The sequence below is a fragment of the Phascolarctos cinereus genome, unplaced genomic scaffold (assembly GCF_003287225.1).
Source record: "Phascolarctos cinereus isolate Bilbo 61053 unplaced genomic scaffold, phaCin_HiC Scaffold_4;HRSCAF=312, whole genome shotgun sequence".
NCBI classification, from domain to species: domain Eukaryota; kingdom Metazoa; phylum Chordata; class Mammalia; order Diprotodontia; family Phascolarctidae; genus Phascolarctos; species Phascolarctos cinereus.
The window spans coordinates 157,441,646-157,463,341 of NW_027555847.1; the positions used below are offsets into that span (position 1 = coordinate 157,441,646).

The 21,696-nt window shown below is 50.3% G+C and overlaps 1 protein-coding gene across 11 annotated transcripts; it reads left to right on the forward strand.

The window, feature by feature from the left end:
* Positions 1-497: 497 nt before the first annotated feature.
* Positions 498-21,673, forward strand: LOC110194547 (interleukin-11 receptor subunit alpha). Of its 11 annotated transcripts, none has more exons than XM_078152692.1 (23): positions 498-681; positions 1,050-1,231; positions 1,655-1,730; positions 1,838-1,886; positions 2,100-2,229; positions 2,762-2,818; positions 3,155-3,277; positions 3,596-3,728; positions 4,513-4,596; positions 5,489-5,643; positions 11,344-11,443; positions 11,728-11,812; positions 12,095-12,273; positions 12,466-12,580; positions 12,772-12,804; positions 12,977-13,143; positions 17,611-17,774; positions 18,828-18,969; positions 19,075-19,230; positions 19,419-19,515; positions 19,932-20,014; positions 20,152-20,253; positions 21,066-21,673. In XM_078152692.1, exons 1-23 carry the CDS (start codon positions 603-605, stop codon positions 21,080-21,082), a joined length of 2,508 nt encoding a protein of 835 aa, XP_078008818.1. In that variant the 5' UTR covers positions 498-602; the 3' UTR covers positions 21,083-21,673. The 11 variants fall into 11 exon arrangements, with proteins under 11 accessions (XP_078008818.1, XP_078008817.1, XP_078008816.1 ...); XM_078152691.1 differs by having other exon boundaries at positions 20,152-20,249; XM_078152690.1 differs by having other exon boundaries at positions 20,152-21,673.
* The last annotated feature ends 23 nt before the right edge of the window (positions 21,674-21,696 follow it).

The following is a 21,696-nucleotide window of genomic DNA, read 5'->3' on the forward strand; positions in this document are numbered from 1 at the left end:
CTCCAAAAGGATCACGAAAAGTCGGATACGACTGAAATCGACAACAACATTCCTTTACTAGACCAAAAGCTCCTTGAGATCAATCCATCAGTCAACAATGATGTGCTTGGCTTTGTGCTAAGTCCTTCCTTTACAACGGAAAAAGTGAAAATGGTCGCTGCAAAATAAAGTCTTGTGATAAGCATTCTGCACTAGAAAAGGAAACAAGGTAGATGCCCAGGAATGGGGAGAAGAGCGATCAGACGTGATGTTGCAAATATTTTTGTCTACATGGGATGTCTTCCTTTGCGTCTGCCCTCCTTAAGGCCTACGAGGCCTAAGGCTAATGGATCATCAACTATCGCTCCAAGACCCTGCCTTCCCCCAATGCCTCGCCCAGCGCCCTAAGTCTGCGAAATGTTATCCGAATTGAATTGAACAGGTGAGAGCCGTCTCAAGGCAGGGTCCAATCGGGAGCGTCCTGGGGAGCCGTCACGTGCTGGCGCAGGGCCAATGGGCAGAGAGAGGGCGGGGCCCGGCTGCGGTCTGAGGCAGGAACGAGAGCGGCTCGCTGGCCCACCAGTCCGGGTGGGCGGCAGCACGTCTGGTGGCTGTGCGGTGCCATGGCGGCGAGCACGGGCCTGGGTGGGGACCTCGAGGAGCGGCGGCTGCGGCCGGAGGCGGGGGCCTTCCAGGCGAGCGGTAGGGGCGGAGCTGCGGCCTGGGGCCCGCTTCTGGGGCGGAAGCTGGGGGAGCCCAGGGCTCAGCGGCCCTCAGCCCCTTGCCCTCGGCCAGCCCCAGGTCCGCGGGGCCCCTGTCGAGTCAGCGAAGGGCCAAGTCCACGAGGCCTGGGAGGCTGGCAAGCAGAACCCCGCCCCCCGGGGTGGGGGAGGGGAAGTCTTGTGGTCTGGCGTGCTGGGGGTAGACCCGCGGCAAGGGAGTCAAGGGGACCCTTCTACCCCGGCTGGAGTGGGCGGGAGAGAAGAGCCAGAGAAGAGCTCTGCGATTGTGGGGGGGGGGTCAGTCCAGTCCGGGAGGGCTTCCTGGAGGAGTTGCTTACTTCCTGACAGGTTCCTTTCCCCCTGCTCCAGAGCATCAGCACATCCGCTACAACCCGCTGCAGGATGAGTGGGTGCTGGTGTCTGCCCACCGAATGAAGCGCCCCTGGCAGGGGCAGGTGGACCCCCTCCCCACTGAGGACATACCTCGGCACGACCCCGACAACTCTGTCCCGGGGCAATTAGAGCCAATGGTGAGGTAACCTGACTTCCTTCTCCTCTCTCCCTCACCTGGGCAGCTTGTCCTCCTTCCCTGTAACCTCTACCAGCACCTCCCTAGGGCCCTTCTTAGATGTCCCTCCTGTTCTCTCCCCATTCATCTCAGCTCCCTCTTAAGGTCTTTCCTTGCCCTCCATGAACCCACCTTGATAGTTTTGGGGTCTGGGAGATCAAGAACCTCGGTTTGTCCCAGCCTGGTGGATAGTGTCAGGAAGACCTGATTTAAGTCTAGCTGTGTGACCTTAGGTCAGTCACTTAACGTCTCTCTGCCTTAAGTTTCTTCATCTGTAAAATGAGGAATAATAATAGCGCCTACCTCCCAGGGTTGTGGTGGATTGAAGGGCCTTGCGCACAGTAGGTGCCATACAAATGCTTATTCCCTTCCCTGCCCCATGCAGGTGAATCCCTACTATGAGGGCACCTTCCTGTTCAACAATGACTTCCCTGCCTTGCAGCCTGATGCCCCCAGTCCTGGTAAACATAGAGACACTGCCCCCTGGGAAAAATAGGGATGGGGGTAGTTTTGGCCCTATATAATTTTTCTCTCTTAGACTTATAGCTTTCTCTGTCACCCTCACCAGGACCCTGTGATCACCCACTATTCCGAGCTGAAGCTGCCCGAGGAGTTTGGTAAGGACTTCAGACACTCTTCAAAATCTTGTGTGTTGGGCTGAGCTTGGGAGGAGGGCATCTTGAAGCCTCTTCCTCTTTAAGGTGTTTTTCTGCCTTTTACACGGTAAAGCCTTAAGTCTGTGTCTCCCCTTCCCCCTTCACATGGGTGGGTCCTTCCCCTTCTCCTTTCTCCCAAGTAAGGCCTGTGATCTCCTACCTCCATCCTATTAGTAAGGTCCTGTGTTTCCATCCCTGGTCTGATATCACACTGCCGCTCATGTCTATACCTGAGATCCGAGCTGTCATTGATACATGGGCCTCAGTCACGGAGGAGTTGGGTGCTCAGTACCCCTGGGTACAGGTCAGTAAAGTCATTACTTAAGGATAGCCCCAAGACAAAGGAGGTTGGGGTCAAGGACTAGGGTGTAGTGGTAGAGGAGCCTCCTTGGGTGGTTAGATTCCTGCAGATTAGGATTGGGTTGGAAGTACCTCTGTCCTTGTGGAGAAAATAGTAACAGTCTTCAAGTATTTGAAGGGTTGTAATTTACAAGGAGGAATTTTAGACTTGTTCTGCTAGGTCCCAGAAGTCAAAGCTAGTAGTGGGTGGAGGTTCCAGAAAGGAACATTAAGACTTGATAGATAGAGCTATGTGACCCTAGGCAAGTCACTTAATCCCAATTACCTTAAAAAAAAAAAGACTTGATAGATAGAAAAAAACTTCCTATTAGAAGTTGTACAAAAGTAGACAAGATTGCTTTGGGAAGTAGTGGAGTCTCCCTAATTGGAGGTCTTCAAACAATAGCTAGATGGCCACTTTTTGGACTAGATGGTCTCTGAGGTCCCTTCCAGTAATCTGAACATTGTCTCTGTGACCCACTCTTCTCTGTCCCTAGATCTTTGAGAACAAAGGAGCCATGATGGGTTGTTCCAACCCCCACCCCCACTGTCAGGTAAATTTCTCATTATCATTGCCCTCTTATGGAATGTAAGCTGCTTGAGGTCAAAATGGTTTTGTTTGGTTTTTTTGTATCCCGGGGTGCCTCGAACAGCCACTTGGCTCGATGAACTTGCTTATTAAAAGCTTGTTAATTGTCTTATCCAATCCTTTATCCCTCTCTACCCTCTTACATTCCTCCAGCCCATTTTGTTTTCCCTCTACTCCACTAATAAGGGATGGGGCATGGATACAGAGATTTCTGGGATGTAGCCGTCTGGAGAAGAAGGATGGGGAGAGAAGGGCTGTAATAGAATATGGGGATTGGGTGGTGATGAGGGGTCCTTTCCAGGTGTGGGCTAGCAGCTTCTTGCCAGATGTGGCCCAGCGGGAGGAACGAAGCCAGCGGGCTTATCAGAAGCAGTACGGAGGTCCCATGCTTTTGGAGTATGGGCATCAGGAAGCCGAGAGAAAGGTAAGCTCAGAGTTCGGAGCCTTAGAGTGCTTGAGATTACCTGAGGCGCACTCCTAACCCACGAGCATTTAAGACATACTTTCGTGCCCTTCATCAGAAACTGAGCCTAACCGATAGGATTTTGTGATTTCCTCTGCCCACCCCTCTCACCCCACTGTCTCTCTGTTGGTAGATGATGAATGTCAGGAAGACTAAGCAGTGGTGGGGACAATTCAAGGCCCCTTCCCCTGAAGTTAGATCCCTGTGACCCTGAGACACCTACTTTCTCTTAACCCTAGCTCCTAGTTGACCTTTTGCTCCCTCTTTCCGCATCCCTAGGAGCGAGTGGTCCTAGAGAGTGAACACTGGCTGGTGCTGGTGCCCTTCTGGGCTGTGTGGCCTTTCCAGACACTGTTGCTGCCGCGGAGACATGTGAAGAGGCTCCCAGAGCTGAGCTCTGTGGAACGAGATGGTGAGAGGCCTTGCCTTCCTCAGATGGGTCCTGCCTATCCCCCCGTCAGTTCCTCTGGAACTTCCCTCTGTCTCTTCGGTTCCTTGGAGGGGTTTAGGGAGGTGGTAGGGCAGCTAGATGATTCAGTGGATAGAGTGCTGGGCCTGGAGTCAGGAAGACCTGAGTTCAAATTTGACTTCAGACATTTAATAAACTGTGATCCTGGGTAAGTCAATTAACCTCTGTCATAATCCACTGGGGAAGGACATGACAAACCATTCCAGTACCTTTGCCAAGAAAACCCCATGGACAGTATGGTCCATGGGGTCATAAAGAGTCAGACACAACTGAAAAACCAGGAAAAGGGAGATGGTAGCATTGTAGCTAGGCAGCTAGGCACGGTGGGTAAAGTGCCAGGCCTGGAGTCAGCAGCTCATCTTCCTGAGTTCAAATCTAGCCAGACACTTATTAGCTGTGTGACCCTAAGTAAGTCACTTAACTGTCTTTTCCTCAGTTTCCTCATCTGTAAAAGGAGCTGGAGAAGGAAATGGCAAACCATTCCAATATCTTTGCCAAGAAAATCCCAAATGGGATCACAGAGAATTGGACACGACTAAACAACAAAAGCATTATAGAAGGGCTCTGGCTTTGTGGGACAGGGTCCCATCTTCTAGGCAGTGATCAGAGGAGCAGAGCAGGAAGAACTTGGCTTCTGAGTTTTAAATGTCCTGGCTTCTGAATTTGTACTTGTAGGCTCTGTGGGTCTAGGTACTGAGTTCAGATAATAACAACATCTCTGTTCTAGATCTGGCTTGCATCATGAAGAAGCTGCTGACCAAATATGACAACCTATTTGAGACATCTTTCCCGTACTCCATGGGCTGGCATGGTGAGGTTCATCCCCGCTACAGGAACATATGGGGCACCTTAAACCCAAGAGAGAGCTCAGACCTCTTTTCCAGCTCTAGTTTCCTTTTGAGTCTTGTTGAATTTTGCCCAGCAAAGACCACATCTCCCATCAAGCCTTGCTAAACGATCCTGTTAATGCTGTAAGGCATACTGGGAGTTGTGGTCTCTGCTGGGTGCAGCAATTCAGCGAGGCATGTAGAGTAGGACATGCTGGGAGTTGTGGTCTCTGGATGAGAAGTTTATAGCATAATCTCATTACATTTTCCATAATGCTGTCCTGCAGTCTACCTGTTGAGGCAAAACATGTCAGAAGTTTGGTCTGAAATGAGACTTAGTTCTTTAAAACATGCTTTGGGAATTTAGTCCTGAGTTTTCCATGGGACCGACCCGTTGGAGGCAGAGCATGTTTAAAAAAAGAATACCCTTAAAAATATTTATGGTTATCTCTTATTTTTATGTCACCTTTATTTCAGAATATATCCCTCTCCCTTCCTTTACCCAACAAGCCATTTCGTGTAATAAAGAATTTTGGAAGAAAAAAAGTCCACTTAGTGAAAACCACCAACCAACGCATGAATTGAGTTGGACAGTGTATATCATTTTCCATACCCGTAGTCCTTGCCCTTGCAAAGAAGAGAAGGTAGAGTTTTTTGGCTTCTCCAGGGCCAAGCTTCGTAGTCATCATAATGGTTTTTTTGTTGTTTCCAATTACATTGTTGTCATTGTGTATGTTTTCCTGGATCTGCTTCATTCTGCATTGATTCATGTCAGTCTTGGGAGTAGAGAGACTGTTTACTTATGTGCTGCAGAGAAGTGAACTATTTGAACTGAGAGAATGAAGACAGCTCACTTCTATTTCCTTGCCTTCGAAGGTGCCCCGACTGGGGCTGAGGCTGAGGCTGACTGGGACCACTGGCAGCTCCACGCCCACTACTATCCCCCACTGCTGCGATCAGGCACCATCCGAAAGTTCATGGTTGGTTATGAGATGCTGGCCCAGGCTCAGAGGGACCTGACCCCAGAGCAGGTCAGCTTCCCAGAATTTAATAACAGTTTCCATCAACCCAAGGGTTAATGAAACCACTTGGGTGTATGGGGGAGGGGCAGGGACAAGGGGATGGGGAAGGGATCTTCAGTGCTTCTGCCCCCTTTCCCAATTCTTCTTCCCTTTCCCCAGGCTGCAAAGCGATTGAGGGCATTACCAGAAGATCACTATAGGCTTCGACAGAAGGACTCGTCCTGACCATGGTCCTCAAGAGGAGGCCACAGTTAGGACTGGTTCCAAGCTGTCCTCTACCTCCCCCACCCCCAGTTTGCTTCAATCCCCTTATCTCACAGGGTGGGGGAGGGGTCTTGAATTGGCAAATAAATCCTTTGTCCTTGTCTTTTCGGCTCCTTAGAAGAGGGAGGAAGAGGGCCATTTCTTCTAGCCTCTGGTCTGATTGGCTGGAGTTGAGGGGAGCCCTGTGTCTTGGGGGCCAGTCTCACTGAGGCTCCTGTGGACAGTAGTCAAACCCTAGCTGTGCTGGAGCCAGGTTCTGCCAAAGCTTGGCCCTGTATCAGCCCTCCAGGGAGGGGGCCCAGACTAGCCGGCGGCGGTGGTGTCTCTCTGCTGGCAGGCTACACATGGGTGTTCACATGGCTCAGAGCTTCTCCGCCCTCCCACGTGCTGTAGGCACACTGATACAGTGATCAGTTGTGAATCTGTGTCTGTGGCAGCCTTCCTGGAAAGGGTGAATGAGGGGCCAGGGTGGGGAAGGATTCCAGACTTTTAGAGGACTTTATGGACCACTTTCACACCAATTTTACTGACCCTTCAGGACAGCCTGGTGAGGAGGGGGGAACGGGAAGTATTAGTGCTCATTTACACAAATGGCCAGTTCAGGGCTTATACTCCTGATTTGTGGTCAGGGTGGGGCTTGGATTAGGAGTTGGAAGTCTGAATCCCAGCCCTGCTTTTTAGCAGCTATGTGACCTGGAAAGGGAGACCAGGGCTTAGATTTCTTCATCAGTCAAATGGGAGGTGGGGGGGGGTCTTGTGATGAGAAAGAAATTATATTTAAGGGTTCTTTTCAGCTGCAAATCCTGTGATTTCTGGTCCATCGTTACTTCCACTATGAACCCTTTCCAAGTCTTGGGTCCTGGCTGTGCTTCAGGAGCCAACTCAAGAACTCAAACTTCAGGAAAGGAATTTCACCTCCTGTCCTTGGTTTCCTCTTGTAAAATGAGTCTCTTGTGCTAAATTGGGGTTTCTTAATCTGGGATGTGAACTTGGATTGGGGGGGACACACAATTAGGCTTACTTTCACTAGTCTCTAAAATTTAGCATTTCCTTCAATTATGAGTGTGGGCAACAAAACTATTATGAGAAGGGGTCCACAGACACCAGATTGCCAAGAGGGTCCAGAACACAAAACTAAGCACCCCTAGATCAGATGTCTGGGGTCCTTCCAGCTCTGACATTTAGGTTGGATTTTAGGACCACTTCCTTTCCGCCTCACTTTTGCCTCATTTCTCTCAGGGGTTTTCTTTTCTATACATTATACCATAAAGTGGAGAGAGTGGGGGAAATGGCAAGACTGTGGAGAAGTTAAGGCCTTTGAGGGGAGGGGCCCCAAAGCACTTTACTTTGGATTTGGAGCTCTGGAGCCAATGAAATTGGGAGGAGAGTTACTGAAGCTCCTCTTTAAGTACCCCCTTCCTCCCAACACAAACTCAGAATTTGAGAGGGCCATCAGTCTGAACCTAGAAAAGCTGAAACCTTTATTATCTAAATACAAGTAGCTACCCGCCCTCACCCGAAGCCCTTTCATGCCGGACTGTTTCATCCTATTACCCACTCCGCTTATCAGGCAAGGGCATTTTCCATAGGTAGGGTGATCTAACATCCAATTGGTGCAGTTTGGTGTTGGGGGGAAGAATGGGGGCAGATAGTCCCCTCACCTCGTGTCCAATAGTCAGGGGATATACTTTCTGGCTAAGGTCCAGGAGTCCCAGGTGCTGGATCTCCGGAGTTCCAATTCTCCCGTGCTTATCTGTTTGAAATCTTGGCTTTGTGAGTGAGTGAGTGAGTGACCCTCTCAGCCTTTGACCGCTCCCTTGGCAGCCCTCTTCCCATCTCAAGTGTCAATGACCGGACTCCCGCCCTTCCTCCAGTTTGCTGCCCCTCCCGCTCCAGGGACAGGAAGTGTCCGGGCAGGGGTGGGGGCCTGGGCCGCAGCCGGTGATTGGCAGTGCAGGACTCCAATGGGCCTCAGAGCCCACCCCCTCACCCCCATTCCCCAGCTCCGCCGGGACCGGAGGGCAAGAGCCCGGCCCCGCTCTGCCCAGGGGGGCGGGGGGGGCTGGAGGCTGAGTAGCAGAGGAGGGAGCGGGCGGGCTGGCGGCGCGGCCGCGTAAGGTGAGGACCTGACCGGTGGGGCGGGGGACAGTGTGAACGGGGCCGCCCCCAGGGCCCAGTTACACTGCTGTTGCCTCTGCCGGGTCGAGAGCCCGGGCGCATCTCCCCAGCTCAGGGTGGAGAGCGTGTATTCTATGTTAATTGCGCGAGTTTGTCTCCCCAGCCATTCGTAAGTCCCAGGCCCGCTTTGAGCTCGGTCCCCATGTGTCTGCGCGGATGTCTCTTCTGGGTGTCTCCTTGTCTACTCGGTCTCTTCCTTTCTCCTGTGTCTGATTCCCTGGAATATGAGTGTGCTAATTGACATTTGAAAGATACTGGGGCAAGACGAGGGGACCTTGTTTATGATGGGGAAGATTGGGAAGCCTGGAACTCCAAGTTAGGTGTATGTGTGTGGGGTGGTGGTGGTGGTGGTGGTGGTGGTGGTGGTGGTGGTGGTGGGGACGATCAGAGAGTATGTGCAAAGTAGATTACGCGTAGATGTGCCAGCTTAAAAATGTGCCAGTGTGTGAGCCTGTGTATGTGTCCAGATTGGTGTGCCGAGGACTTTTCCTGAAGCTGGACCCCCTCTCTCCACGTCCCCCATACCCCCTCTGCTTTCCACGAGTAGAGGGAGAGAGAGAGATGGATGGATGAGGGAGACCTGAAGAAGAGAGGAAGAGAGACAGGAAGGGAGACAGAAAGAGGGAGAAGGGTGTAGGGGTAGTGGGCGAGAAACCAAGGGAGGAAGAGGGAAGAGTAAACTGGGGAGGGAAAAAAGGAGAGGAGTTGGAGAGAGATTGGAAAGGTGGAGAGAAGTGAGAGGGGAGGGAGAAGGGCTTGAGCCAGGATTTTGAGGGGCCTGAAGAGGGGTTTGGAGGGAGGGCGGAGCTGCAACCAGCCAGAGTTTCCTGAGGGAGGAGTTTAGGGGGTGGATTATCAGCCAAACTCTGGAGCTCTCCTTCTTTCCTCAGTCTCAAGGCCTTCCCCCTTCCGTCTCACCCTCTGGGGAGCAGCCCTGCCCAGCTGTGGGGAAACATCTGGTAGAATGGGAGGCGTGGAAAGAGGAAAGGGGGTGTGTGTGGGGAGGCTGTCCGTATGTATCTCTTCATCTCTCTCCTGTGATCTGGTCCCTCTATCTGCATGGAGATGTTGAGTGCATGCCTACATTTGTTTATGCCCATGTTATCGGTGTGTAAGGAAGGACATGTCTGAATATCTATTGCTTATGTGTTTCTCTGTTGTGTGTACATCTCTGTCTTTTGAGTGCCAGAGTATCTATGAATGTATGTCTCTGCATGTTTGTTTCTATATAACCAAGTGCTTATCTATATTGGTGTCTTGTCTGTACCTGTCTTTGTAGTCTGTGCATTTGTCCTCTCTGAATCCAGTGGTGACCATTCAACATCCCAGTTAAAAGTTGGGTTCTCTTCTTTTTTTGGGGGGGGAGTGTGATACAACTTTTGAATTGTTACACTCCTCCTGCCCCTCAACACACAAACATAGCGCGTACACATGCATTGTTATACAAATGAACCCACCCACATGGACACACACAAAATCTCTGTAAACCCTTACTAGATTATTCACAGACTCATTTCCAAGCAATGGGGATGAGGGAAAAGGTAGACCTGAAGCTTCCTTTCTAGTCTGTAAGATTGTGTGTGTGGGGGGAGTTCTGGCAGTGGAAGAGGCCCATTCCTTAGCCTTACCCCTAGGGCTGGGGGAGGGGGAGGGGAGGGAAGGGGGCCTGGCTGAGGGGCAGCCATATTCTGCCAGGGAATGGGGAGGGGGGGAGAAGGGGTGGGAATTGGAGGAACCAGGCAAGGGGAAGTGGGGAGAGGGGGGCTGCCTTGAACTCCCAGAGCTGAGAGCTGAGAGCTGAGAACAGAAGCAGAGTAGGAGCTGGCTGAGGGCTGGAGGGAGGAGGAAGAATCATGGACACAGAGCGCAGCAGGAACTAAGGTAGGGGGAATAAAAAACGGGTGGAGGGTGCAAAGTGATATAAGCCCTATACCTCACTCCATGGGAAAGGTTATCTGTGTCCATGTATGTAATCGAACAAGTATATAGACATGTGTATACACATGTAGACAAACACGTGCATTTACATGTGTCCAGTACCCTGTATCTGAGACTGGCCTTTCTATAAAATCCTCTCTCTATTCCCCTTCCCCACTCATCTCTGTCACTCTCAATTCACCTTTCTGCTATGTCTCCCAGATCCTGTCTCCTGGTCTCTGTTCTTCATTCCTCCTCCCTTAAGGTGCCTCCCCTCCCCCTCTCCCTCCCCCAATCACCCTTTTGTCTCTGGGCCTCTGGCAGCAGCTGTTGCATCTGGATTTGATTAGTCTTTTACCTCCCCTGTTTCTCCCTCCCTCTCCCTAAGCCTCTAAGGCTCTTTCCTAGGAGTGAGTCCTAAAGAGAACTAAGAGCAGAGTGGGACAGAGTGGCCCAGGGTTTGGTGAGAGCCAGACTGTCTTCTCTGCTTGCCCCAGAGAGGGACAGGATGAAGTACTCATAATGGTTGGCTTAAGCAGGGTTGTGGTCAGAATATGGCCGCTCTCTGATGCTGTCTGTCCTATCTGTGGACACTCCCCCTCCCCATCAGACAGACCCATCCCAGGAGGCACTGGGGCTAAGGTGGTGGGGATCCTTAGTTCTCCAGACTATTTCCCAAAGACAGCAGTTTCCTAGGTTCTAGGGTCCAACCCTGCCCATCCCTTCCTAAGTGGGTTTGGCTATCTTCCAGGTTAGGTATCTAGGGGAAAAGGGTTAAGAGTGAAGCTGGGCCAAGCTAGAGTAGGGTGGGGGGAGCTGCCCTAGTAGTGCCAAATTCTGAGCTAGCTCCAGTGCTGAGGGTTGTCAGGAGGAGGCGGGGGTCTGGCAAGGACCCCAACGCCTCCAGCTTTTGTCCTCGGCCCCAAGCCCAGAACTGGGGCTCCTGGGGGCTGGGGTGGGGGTAGGCGTGGTGGTGAAAAGGGGGTGGGACTATGTGTATACAAGTCTGTCTCAGTGTGTGAGCATATGTATTAGTACTATGAGTATCAAGTGTGCATGTGTGTATTTTTGTGAATATTATCATCTGTGTTTCTGCCTTTTATATATTTGAGTGTATATGTGTCATTGTATGTATGTATATGTATATCCTCCTGCTCCAGAAAATTAAAGTCCCTCTCAGTTTTCTGCTTTATGCCTTGGTTTCCCTTCTGGAAAGAGAAAGATCCTTGGTAGTGAGGCAAGGGGGAAGGAATGATGCCTGGGAGGAAGTAGCATGCAGTACATAGAGGAGTCTGGGGTCCCAGAGAGCCCCTTCCGTTGGGATGACCCTGTACCTCATTTTCCTTCCAGATGAGCAGCAGTTGCTCTGGGCTGGGCAGGGTCCTGGTGATTGTGGCTGCAGCCTTAGTGTCTGTTTCTTCCACTGGGCCTGAGGCCTGGGGTCCCCCAGGTGAGAAAACATGGCATAGACCAGGGCCCGCAACTATTGACCTAAGAGAGTTATCAGACCTTTGACTCAGGATGAAACCACTACCCCCCACCCCCACCTGTGTTCCCCAGAAATGTGATTTCATAACCTAAGAGCCGATGTCCAACTCCTGTTCCCCAGGGATGTGACCCCATAACCTAAGAGCTGATGTCCAACTCCTGGAATCCCTCGTGACCACTATCCCCTAATGTGGGAGGGAATTGGGGGAGGTCTCAGGAGTCAGCATGGGGAGTCTTTCTCCTTAGAATTCATACCAACCCCACCCCCAGGGGTCCAATACGGGCAACTTGGAGAGACCATTGTGCTCTTGTGTCCAGGAGTGACTCTCGGGTAAGTGTCTCACCGTACTTCTACAACCTTCATCACAACTTTCTTACATCTTCAGGGGATGATGGGTGGAATATGTAATCAGGAGTTGAGGGAGTGGGGTGGGGTGGAGGTACATTGACTTCTGCTCTTCTTATCCCTTGTCCAGCATTTAGCATAGTGCTTGGCACATAGTAGGTGCTTAATAAAAGTTTATTGATTGGTCTCCCGACTTCATCCATGCTCCTTCCCCAACTTCATCCTGCTCTATCTTCAACCCTCCCCACCCACACCTTGCATCCTCAGGACGCTGGTTTCCTGGCATCGGACTGATGGCCACGCACTTCTGGGGACAGCGAGGTCAGAGTTAGGGTTGGGACAACGGGAATTGGTCCTGGAGCAGGCAGATAGCAAAGACGAGGGCACTTACATCTGTCAGTCCCAGGATGGGGGGACCAGAGGCTCTGTGACGCTCCAACTAGGCTGTGAGTGGTGTTTGGGGATTGAGGGTTATTGGAATGGCTTGGGGCATGGCATGGGTGACCCTGGTGGGGGGTGGTAGAGTTAAGTGGGCCTGTGAGGGACTGGGAAGAGATGGGACTATAGCAAGGAGGAAGTCTGGAGTAGAGTAATTAGTGGCTCCCTGGCAGCCCTCAGCTCCTGTCATGTCCTCACAGACCCCCCATCTCGTCCCATGGTTTCCTGTCGGGCATCAGACTATGAGAATTTCTCCTGTTCCTGGAGCCCTAGCCGGGTCAGTGGCCTTCCCACACGCTACATTGCCTCCTACAGGTGTGTGAGTCATGGATGAAAGGAAAATGGAATGGGCACGGGGAAATGAGGAGAAGGGAAAATTGAAGGTAGACAAACTACCCCTGAGACCTCCTTATGAAGTGTCTACAGGTAGGGAAATGCCACCTGGGGGGCTGTGGCAGCCCAGAAGTATAACCTAAGCATCCCTTTTGTCTTTCTTCCTGACACAGAAAGAAAATCATCCTTGGAACAGAAGGAGGAAGGTAGGTAGCCCTGATCTTCTGTTAGCCCTGGTGGGCTGTTTGTGGAGAGAGATGAGGTGGGCAGAGGGTTTTAGGAGGCTAAGCTCAGCCTTTGTGTGGGATCCATGGTAGGATTGGGAGTCCCTTGAGTGGGCAGTCCTGGTGCCCACTGTGCCCTCTCCTTACTATGTAGGCCAGCACTGTCTGCAGATCCCTGGCCGTGCTTACCAGAACTTCCTGGGGCTGCGCGGTGTGTGGTCCATGGCTCTGAGTTTTGGAGCCAATATCGGATTAATGTGACTGAGGTGAACCCCCTGGGAGCCAGTGCCCGCCTACTGGATGTGAGCATGCAGAGTATCTGTGAGTAAGCCCTTATGATGCCACCTAAAATACTGACTTCTATCATAAAACATCTGTGAATGATCCCTCCCCCCAATGCTGACCCTCTGCAAGAAAGTCTGTTAATACACAGAACATCCATGAGTAATACCCCAGTCCAATTACATTGATATTATGGATGCTGAACCCATCAACCAGCAGCACATTTTAGAATGATCTCAGTGACTCCTGTAACATATGGAGTGACCTCATATGATTCCCTCAAAAACTGACCCTCATAGAGTTACGGATTTAAAGGTGGCAGGGGCCTTAGAAGCTATGGAGTCCAACCCCCTCATTTTGCAGATGAGGAAACTGAGGCTTAGAAAGGTTCAGTGACTTTTTCCAGGGTCACCTGACTAGTAAGTGCCTGAGGCAGGATTTGAACTCAAGTCTTCCTAACTCCAAACCTAGCATTCTATCCACTGTGACATCTAGCTGTCTCAACCCTATCATCACACAAAGCATTCTATCCATGATCCCCTAAGATCTTCCACATTGGCTTCTACTATGAACCCCCTAAACATTGCCCCTTGCCCCCCCGCAGCGTGTCTGTGAATGACCTTCTCTCAATACTGTCCCCATAAAAAGACAGGTACTGCATGCATACTAACCCAATCATTGTGCACAAGATCTGTTGGTGAGCTCCCACAACCCTTTTCCACATGGACACTTTATTAACACATTCAGGGACCCTGGGACTCCTCTTTGTAAAAACTGACCCTACTAGCACAGAATGTTTCTGGATAACTCTCTGGTGACCTCTATGTTAGCCCCTATGACTCCTCAGTCACTCATCCCCTTCCCACTGACTCCATCAGCATATAACATATTCTTGTCCCCAACTTGTCAAAATACTGACCCCTTAGTGACCCCAAAACTATATCCCACCTTTGCTGAATGATCCTGGAGGGGTACTGGTTCCCTAGCCCTAGGCAGGGGCTGGCTGACTTTGGCATGCTCCCTCCTCTTTTCTCTCTGCTTAAGGATTCTTTTCCCAGCAGCCATACCAGGCCACTCACTAGGCGCTTCCTATGTCCCTGAGTCCTTTGGTGACTTAAATTCTTCCTTTTCTCAAACGCTTACAAGATGGAAGGTTTCAAGGGGAAGGGTTACGAAGAAGTGGAAGTGAATAAAATCAGACCACTAGCACACTGCCAAACAGCTGAGTTATGAAGGAGGATTTGATCCTGTTATTCTTGACCCCTGGGCGTCCTACCTCGGTTCCTGGATAAAGAAGGAAAGAAACAAGTGCTTGTGGCCTTACCGTGTTCCAGGCACTGTGATCCTCTGTTATTTAATAACTCTCGTTTATATAGGGCTCTAAGGTTTGAGTGCTTTCCTCAGCCCTGTGACATAAGCAGTGCAGAGGTCATCGCCCCCATTTTCTAGAGGAGGACACTGAGGTTCACAGAGATTATGTGACTTGACCATAGTTCCATAGTGAGTACGTGTCGGAGCTAGGATTCCTACCTAGGTCTTCTGCTGACTCCAAGTCCAGTGTTCTCCCAGGTATACTGTTCTGCCCCATTCCTTCAGTAGGTACAGCTGCCCAGGTCCCTCTAGGCCTCTGCTTTCTAGTCCTACCTCTCTGTGAGCCTTCTTCCCTACCTCTAACTCCAAGTTAGGCTTCACCTCTGCTCTATACCCATACTGACTAATGTGGGTACTGCTTTAGTTCCTGGATAAAGAAAGAGAGAAAGAAGTATTTAAGTGCCTACCGTGTGCTAGGCACTCTGAGAAGTGTTTTACAAACATTATTTTATTTGATCCTCACAACCACCCTGGGAGGTATTTTCCCCTTTTTACAGTTGAGGCAGAACTGGGTTAAGTGACTTGCCCAGGGTCACACAGCTAGTAAGCATCTGAGGTCAAATTTGAACTCAGGTCTTCCTGATTTCAGGCCCAGCACTATATCCACCAGATCCGCTAGTTTTCTCTCAGTTAGGCTCTTTTCTCTTTGGCCCCAAAGATTACTTGCCGAGGTTTCATGCCCTACCTTGGGTGACCTTGTTTACATCTTTGTATCTGCAGCGCTTTGCACCATCTGCTAGGAGTCTCTGACTCTAGCCTCTAACATTCTGTCCTCATCCCTGACCTACTCATCATCACCCTTTTAAGATTTATTTTTTTTAGAGCCCTTTCATCAGCTGGTCCTGTCATCTGGTGAAGCTTGAGTTGTCTACCTTTTGTCCTAAGCTAGCACCTTTACCTAATCTCAAGAGCAGTTTTTGACCTAAACACCATCATCCCAGTGGCTCACATTTTGTATCCTGCCATCTTTCTTCAAAAACCAAAAGCATCCTTCCTCCCTGCTTCTTCCTCTTTCAAAGCCCAAGCTGGCTTTGGGACCACACACAAAGCTGTTATAGCCTCTAGCTGTCTATTCATCTGCAAGATACTGATGGTGAGTAGCAGAGGATCATAGAGCCAGAAGGGACTTAAGAGGCCATCTAATCCAACCTTCTCATTTTCCATAAGAGAAACAGGCCCAGAGAAGCTATGGAATTTACCCACAAGATAAGTAAGCAACAGAGTCACAATTTGAACCCAGTTCTGACTCAAAATTCAGTGTGCTTTCCACTGTCCCAGGTGCTGAACCCAGTGAGTGATGGTTTGTCTGTTGGTTCTACCTTTTCCCTCAGGTTTCTTTCTTACTTTCTCTTAGATACAGTTCCAGTGGAAGGAGGTGAAATTCTTCACCAAATCCCTTACATTCCTATATTACATGATTTCCTCCATTAAAGTACTTCTCTGATGCCTTTCATTGTCATAGAGGAGACCCCATATTCCCAAAGGCTGTTAGTGGAATGCAAGCTTTGGCAGCTCTTAGCAGGAAGGAGAGGCTTCAAGCAGGGGCTCAGAGGTCCTTTGTGCATTTGTCCCTGGAGGATCAGCCTTGTTAATTCCATGAAATTCATTGCCAGATGGTTAGCCAAAGAGCGACTTTTTTTTTGTCACAACTTATAAGGAGTGGGTGGAACCTCTCATCTCCTAAGGCATTTTGAGAGTTTGGGATCTTTGTTGGCAGGTGGAGTACTTATACTATTGGATCAATTAAAGTTTGAAGTAATTTCAGTCAGTCAGCAAACCACATTCATTAAGCACCTACTAGTGCCAGGCACTGTGCTAAGTACTGGGTTACAAAGAAAGGCAAAAAAGAGTCCCTGTTTTCAAGGAGCTCAGTCTAATGGGAGGAGATAACATGCAAATGATTATGTATGAGCAAGATTTAAGTAGGATAAATTGGGTAGAGTCTCAGGGGGAAAGCACTAATATTAAGGACTGGGAAAGTTTTTGCAAAAAGGGAATGGAGTGTTATGTGTGAGAAGCATCGAGGTGTCACTGGATTGTAGAGTGGGAGGGAAATAAGGGGTAGAAAGAAAGGAAAGTTAGGAAGGGGTCAAGTTATGAAGGGCTTTAAAAGTCAAACAGAAGATTTTCTATTTGACCCTGTAAGTACTAGAAATCCACTGCAGTTTATTCAAAGCAGGGGGTGAGGTGGTCAGGCCTCCACTTAAGGAGGATGGACTGGAGTAGGGAGAGTCGTGAGGCAGCGAGTTGACCAGCAGGCCACACATGGTGCAGATGTGAGGTGATGACGGCCTGCACCAGGCCTGCAGAAGAGAGCAGGGAGCTTATGCAAGAGGAATCATGAAGATGAACCTATAAAACTTGACAACTGACTGGATGGGGGGAGGTGAGAGTGTAGAGTCAGGGGTGATGTTACCCCGGACAGTCCTAGAGAAGAAAAAGGGAGGGCAAAGATAACTTGAGTTTGGGACTTGTGGAGTTTAAGATTTCTATGTGACATCCATTTTGGGATGTCTAAAAGTAAGTTGGAGAGGTGACCTGGAGGTCAGTGGAGAGGTCAGGATCTAAGAATCATCTGCCTAGAGATGATAATTGACTCCATGGGAGTCACCAAATAAAGTAGTACAGAGGGAAAAGAGTAGAAGGACTGAGCCCTGGGGGACACCCACTCTGGGCTCATATCAGGACACAAAATATTAAACACACAGTAAAACTATATACAGATACATATACACATGCACGTATACACATACACACATTCTTATTCTATATAATTCCCAACAAAGCAGAGGGCTATTGCCTCAATCCTCAGGTCCCTAAATAATAGACTCTACATGACAGTGGCCCAATTACAGACCCTTCTACACACAAGGTGACCTCTCTCTAACACAACCACCAATCCCAGCATACCGATCATTTCTGTTCACCATCTCTCAGTAACTCTACCATTGATGACACCTCTGTTCCTACCTATGCGTGCTTCCTGGTATGTCCTACCAACACCTTCCCCAGTCCCAGTTTCCATCTGTCTCTCGACTGTCTCTGATCTAGACTCAGGGCAGAGTGTAAGGGGCAGCAAGGAGGAGCTTCCCACCCCCACTGACCCTGATCCCATTCCTACTTTCATGTTCACAGTAAGGCCAGACCCACCCCAGGGACTTCGAGTGGAACCAATTCCTGGGGCTCCCCGACGCCTGCTGGTCAGCTGGGCCTATCCAAACTCCTGGCCCCTCCAACCCCACTTTCTGCTCAAGTTCCGACTGCAATATCGCCCTGTGCGCCACCTGACCTGGTCCATGGTAAGGGAAAAGGTGGGACAGAAGGATTTAGCCCAGTCCTTGGTAAGGGGGACTTGGTGAAGGAATGGAGTGGAGGCAAAAACACGTAAGCTTTTTCCACAGGATAGGTGCCCTCAGATCTGGGGGTCCTGTCCCCATGGGCTCAGCCTACTCTCCTGTGTATGTCCTGTTCTCTTGACTTGGGGTGTCTCTGTGTGTGGGGAGGCATCCTGTCTAGGATGGACAAGGAGCACACTAACATCCATAATCATCCTGCTTCATTTGGTCTCCATCTCCCAGCTGTCTTTGGTTTGTTCTCTTTGGAGTTAACAGGTAGACTGGCTTACTGCTGCTACTGAATTAAAAAAAAAATTTCTAGGCAAGTTAAGACAAAGTATCTATCCTATCCATCTCCACCAGGAAAGAGTTAGGGGGTGTGGGTTTGCAGGTCAATTAAGAAGAGCCCTTAAATGGGAGCTGAAAGACTGCCATATAGAATCTGAGCTTGACCGAGAACCTCCTGTGTGCGTCTTCTTGGGCCAGTCACTCATTTCTGGTTCTCAGTTTCCTCATCTGTAAAATGAGGGGAGTAAACTCTGTGGAGGACCCTCTGATACACATTCTCCAATGCCTTCCAGCAATAACATGACTTCTGGGTTGTCTGGATTCTAAGTTAATTTCAGATCTGGCCACGGGCTACTCAACCAACCATTTCATGGGCCCTGGGCGAATTATTTGGGTCCTTTCTAGAGCCCCGGGTCTTTACTCTGTACCATTCTGTCTGGGGGCCTTTTGCCCCCAATTTTCAGTCCCCTAGTGATGATGGAGCAGGAAAAGAGGGGAAGGTATCTACAACTTTGCTTGGCTGTTCCCTACCCGCCTCCCTCATCCCTACACTTCCATCCATCCAGCCCAGGGTTAGATGACCTCAGTGTAATTTGCGGGCATTCCAGGGCCCACGCAATAGTCAGCCCCTAGTGTTGGGCGGAGGGCTCCTCCACACTCCTTCCCCCCTCACGGAATGCTCCTGCCAAAGAACCCCGTTTCCCCAGGTCCCTCCCTGTGACCCCGCAGGTGGAGCCAGCTGGCCTAGAAGAGGTGATCACTGACGCCGTGGCCGGGCTGCCCCACGTGGTGCGAGTTAGTGCTCGAGACTTCCTTGATGCTGGCACCTGGAGCGACTGGAGCGAGGAGGCGTGGGGGACCCCGAGTCCTGGTGAGGGGAAGTGTTCAGGCCCGGGAGGATAGAAGGGAGGTCTGGAGAGCAGCCCAGTTCGTGGGGCCTGGTTCTGCCCTTCATAAGCCACTCTTGCTCTCTTAGCATTGACCGCCTTTGGTCCGAGCACCAGACCTAGCGAGAGGCCCCCGGAGACAGAGACACAGACGCAGGTGCAGGTGCAGGCACAGACAGAGATGAAGCCAGAGAGACAAGTTCTCCCCAGGCCCTCCCTGCAGCCTGACTCTCAGCCATTAATGGGTGAGTTGGTTGCTTGGGTATGCCAGGGTGGTCACAGACTGCAGCCTCATCAGGGATACCCAGACCCCAAACACAAGAGGCAGTGAAATGTGGGTTTTTAACTACCCCAACCCCCCCCCCAGGGCCTCCACCTGCTGAGGAGGTGGGGTCAAGCTGCTTCTCATGTGGGTTCTCCCTCCACCATCCAGACAACAGGGATCCCCTGGAGCAGGTGGCTGTGGTAGCATCTCTGGGCGTCTTCTCTTTTGTGGGTCTGGCTGCTGGGGCCCTTGTACTCCTGCTCTGGTGAGTGACTCCAGCCCTGTCAACACCCCATCCCTCTGCCAGCAAATTCCCTCAAAAGCCTCTCTCACCTGATGTGATAGATCATTCAGCCTCAGACTCCCTTTGTGCCTCCCCCCACTGGCCCATCCCTTTTATAGAATATTAGTTTATGGTATAAGTGAAAGAGTACTGGTTCTGGAGTCAGGGGACCTGGGTTCAAATCATAATGATCATTAGTTTCTTCCTTGAAAAATGAAGGGTCAGATCCATCTGGCTTTTAATACATGATCAAATGATGGGCTCTTAGAGATGATTTCTGGACCAACCTCCTCTTTTCCTAGGTGAGGCTACCACTGCCCCAATTCCCTTGAGTCCTGTGGAGGGCTGAGCCCTCCTGGGCCCAGGGGAAAGCTTGTTTTACTCTGTGCTCACCACAGGCTCAGGCTGAGAGGAAACAGAAAAGGGGCTGCCCCAAAGCCTGGATTCTTGGCTCCTATGGTGCAGGTGAAGACCATGCCTGGTGAGTGCCTTAGGAGGAGAGGTGGTTCCAAAGGTGGGAAAACCAAGAGGGGACCCCCCCCCCAGACACCTGCAGCAAATCACCTCCTAGCTCTCTAATGATCTTGTGACTTACCATTTCCCTTATCATATCTACAGGTCTTTCCCCTGAGGCCTCAATCCTGAGTTCCTATCCTCCTGGAAAATCTCACTCAGCCCATCCCTATCCTCTGGCCTTTCCCCAAAAACACAACCAAGTGGGTGGGTCTGTCGTCTCTAACTAGAGTTCTGATTCCCCAGATTTTGAGGGCTGGAGAATAAGTCCATAAATATCTCTACTCTCCAAGCCCATCCCCTTTCTGGATCTTAACCCTGCCCCTTTAACATTTCTGTTGTCTCAGCTTTTAGTCAGACTTCATATTCTCCTGTGGTGGGAGGAGAAGGGAGGGAGAGGGGGAAGAGGTCCCTCAGCAACATCATTCCTGTAATTGGACAAGTACATTGGGAATTCTGGACAGCCAGCCTTGTGCCAGGCCATAACCATGCACAAACAGAATGGATAGGTTCTGCCCTTGGGTTTTCCCAACACTTTAGTTGGAAAAGTAACCATTATTTGGAATTGAACTGAACAGAGGACAAGATGGGACAGTGTGTGATCAAGGGTGAGCACATGGTTCAGGTTTTCAGAGGCTGGAAAAGGGTAAGATTGATGTGAGCGGGAGCAGTAAGGGATGATTTGCCGGAGGACTTGAGGCAGGACCTTGTGGATAGGTGAAGAGGAATAGCAAAAGACGTTCTCTTTTAAGAGAATAGTTCAAGCATAATGTGAGGGGAGGGGGAAGAGGGAAGGCTGGGAGAAGGGGATACATAAGGGAGAGAAAGAGGAGGAGACAGGACCTAAAGACTTGGGGGGCTATGGGTGGGGGGAGAAAAATACTTAGCTCCCTTCCCTGTCTCTTCTAGCTTGGGTCTTCTTTTGGAACATCTGGAATGTGTCCAGAGAGTCCAAAGATAGGCCAAGGTGCCTTCAGAGACCCTTCCTCAAATTACTTCCCTTTTCTGCTTCCTTACAGTGGCTCAGATCCTGTAAGTGAACTTTGGAGGATCTCATTCCTAGTAGGATCTTTACAGTCAGCACCAGTGTGGAAGGACAGCCGGAGTTTCTGGAAGGATAGTTGACTCCCCTTCAACTCCATTGTCTTGAGGGGCTATTTAGGGTCCATTTTTGTGGGACTCACAATATCCCCAATATATGCTATTCAGTGGGTGGGTGAACAACTCCTTAGTCACGGGGCTCATGCAATATCCTCCCTTTCCCACCCCAACCCCGGCTCGGAATAAGGGAAACAGACTTCCCTCTCAAACATCTGGGGCCATAAGGGACATATACGGAAATACACCTGAGGCAAGGTGAGGTGTGTTTCTATGTACATGTGGGAAATATCCATGTGTGTGTTTGTGTGTCTATGTGTAGGACCCTGGGTATGAGTCAGGTGGTAACATGGGCTTTCTGAAGACTATACACCTGTGGTTGTTTAGACACATACCTGTGTAAGCCTCCTAGTTCTGTATTTGTGTGTGGGCACCAATGCATGTTGGTGGGAGAGGAAGCTTGGAGGATGATAGGGTATTGTTGCAATGTATCTATGTGAATAAAAGGAATTAGGAGTTCTTTGTCATACCCTTGGCATAAACTCTTCTGAA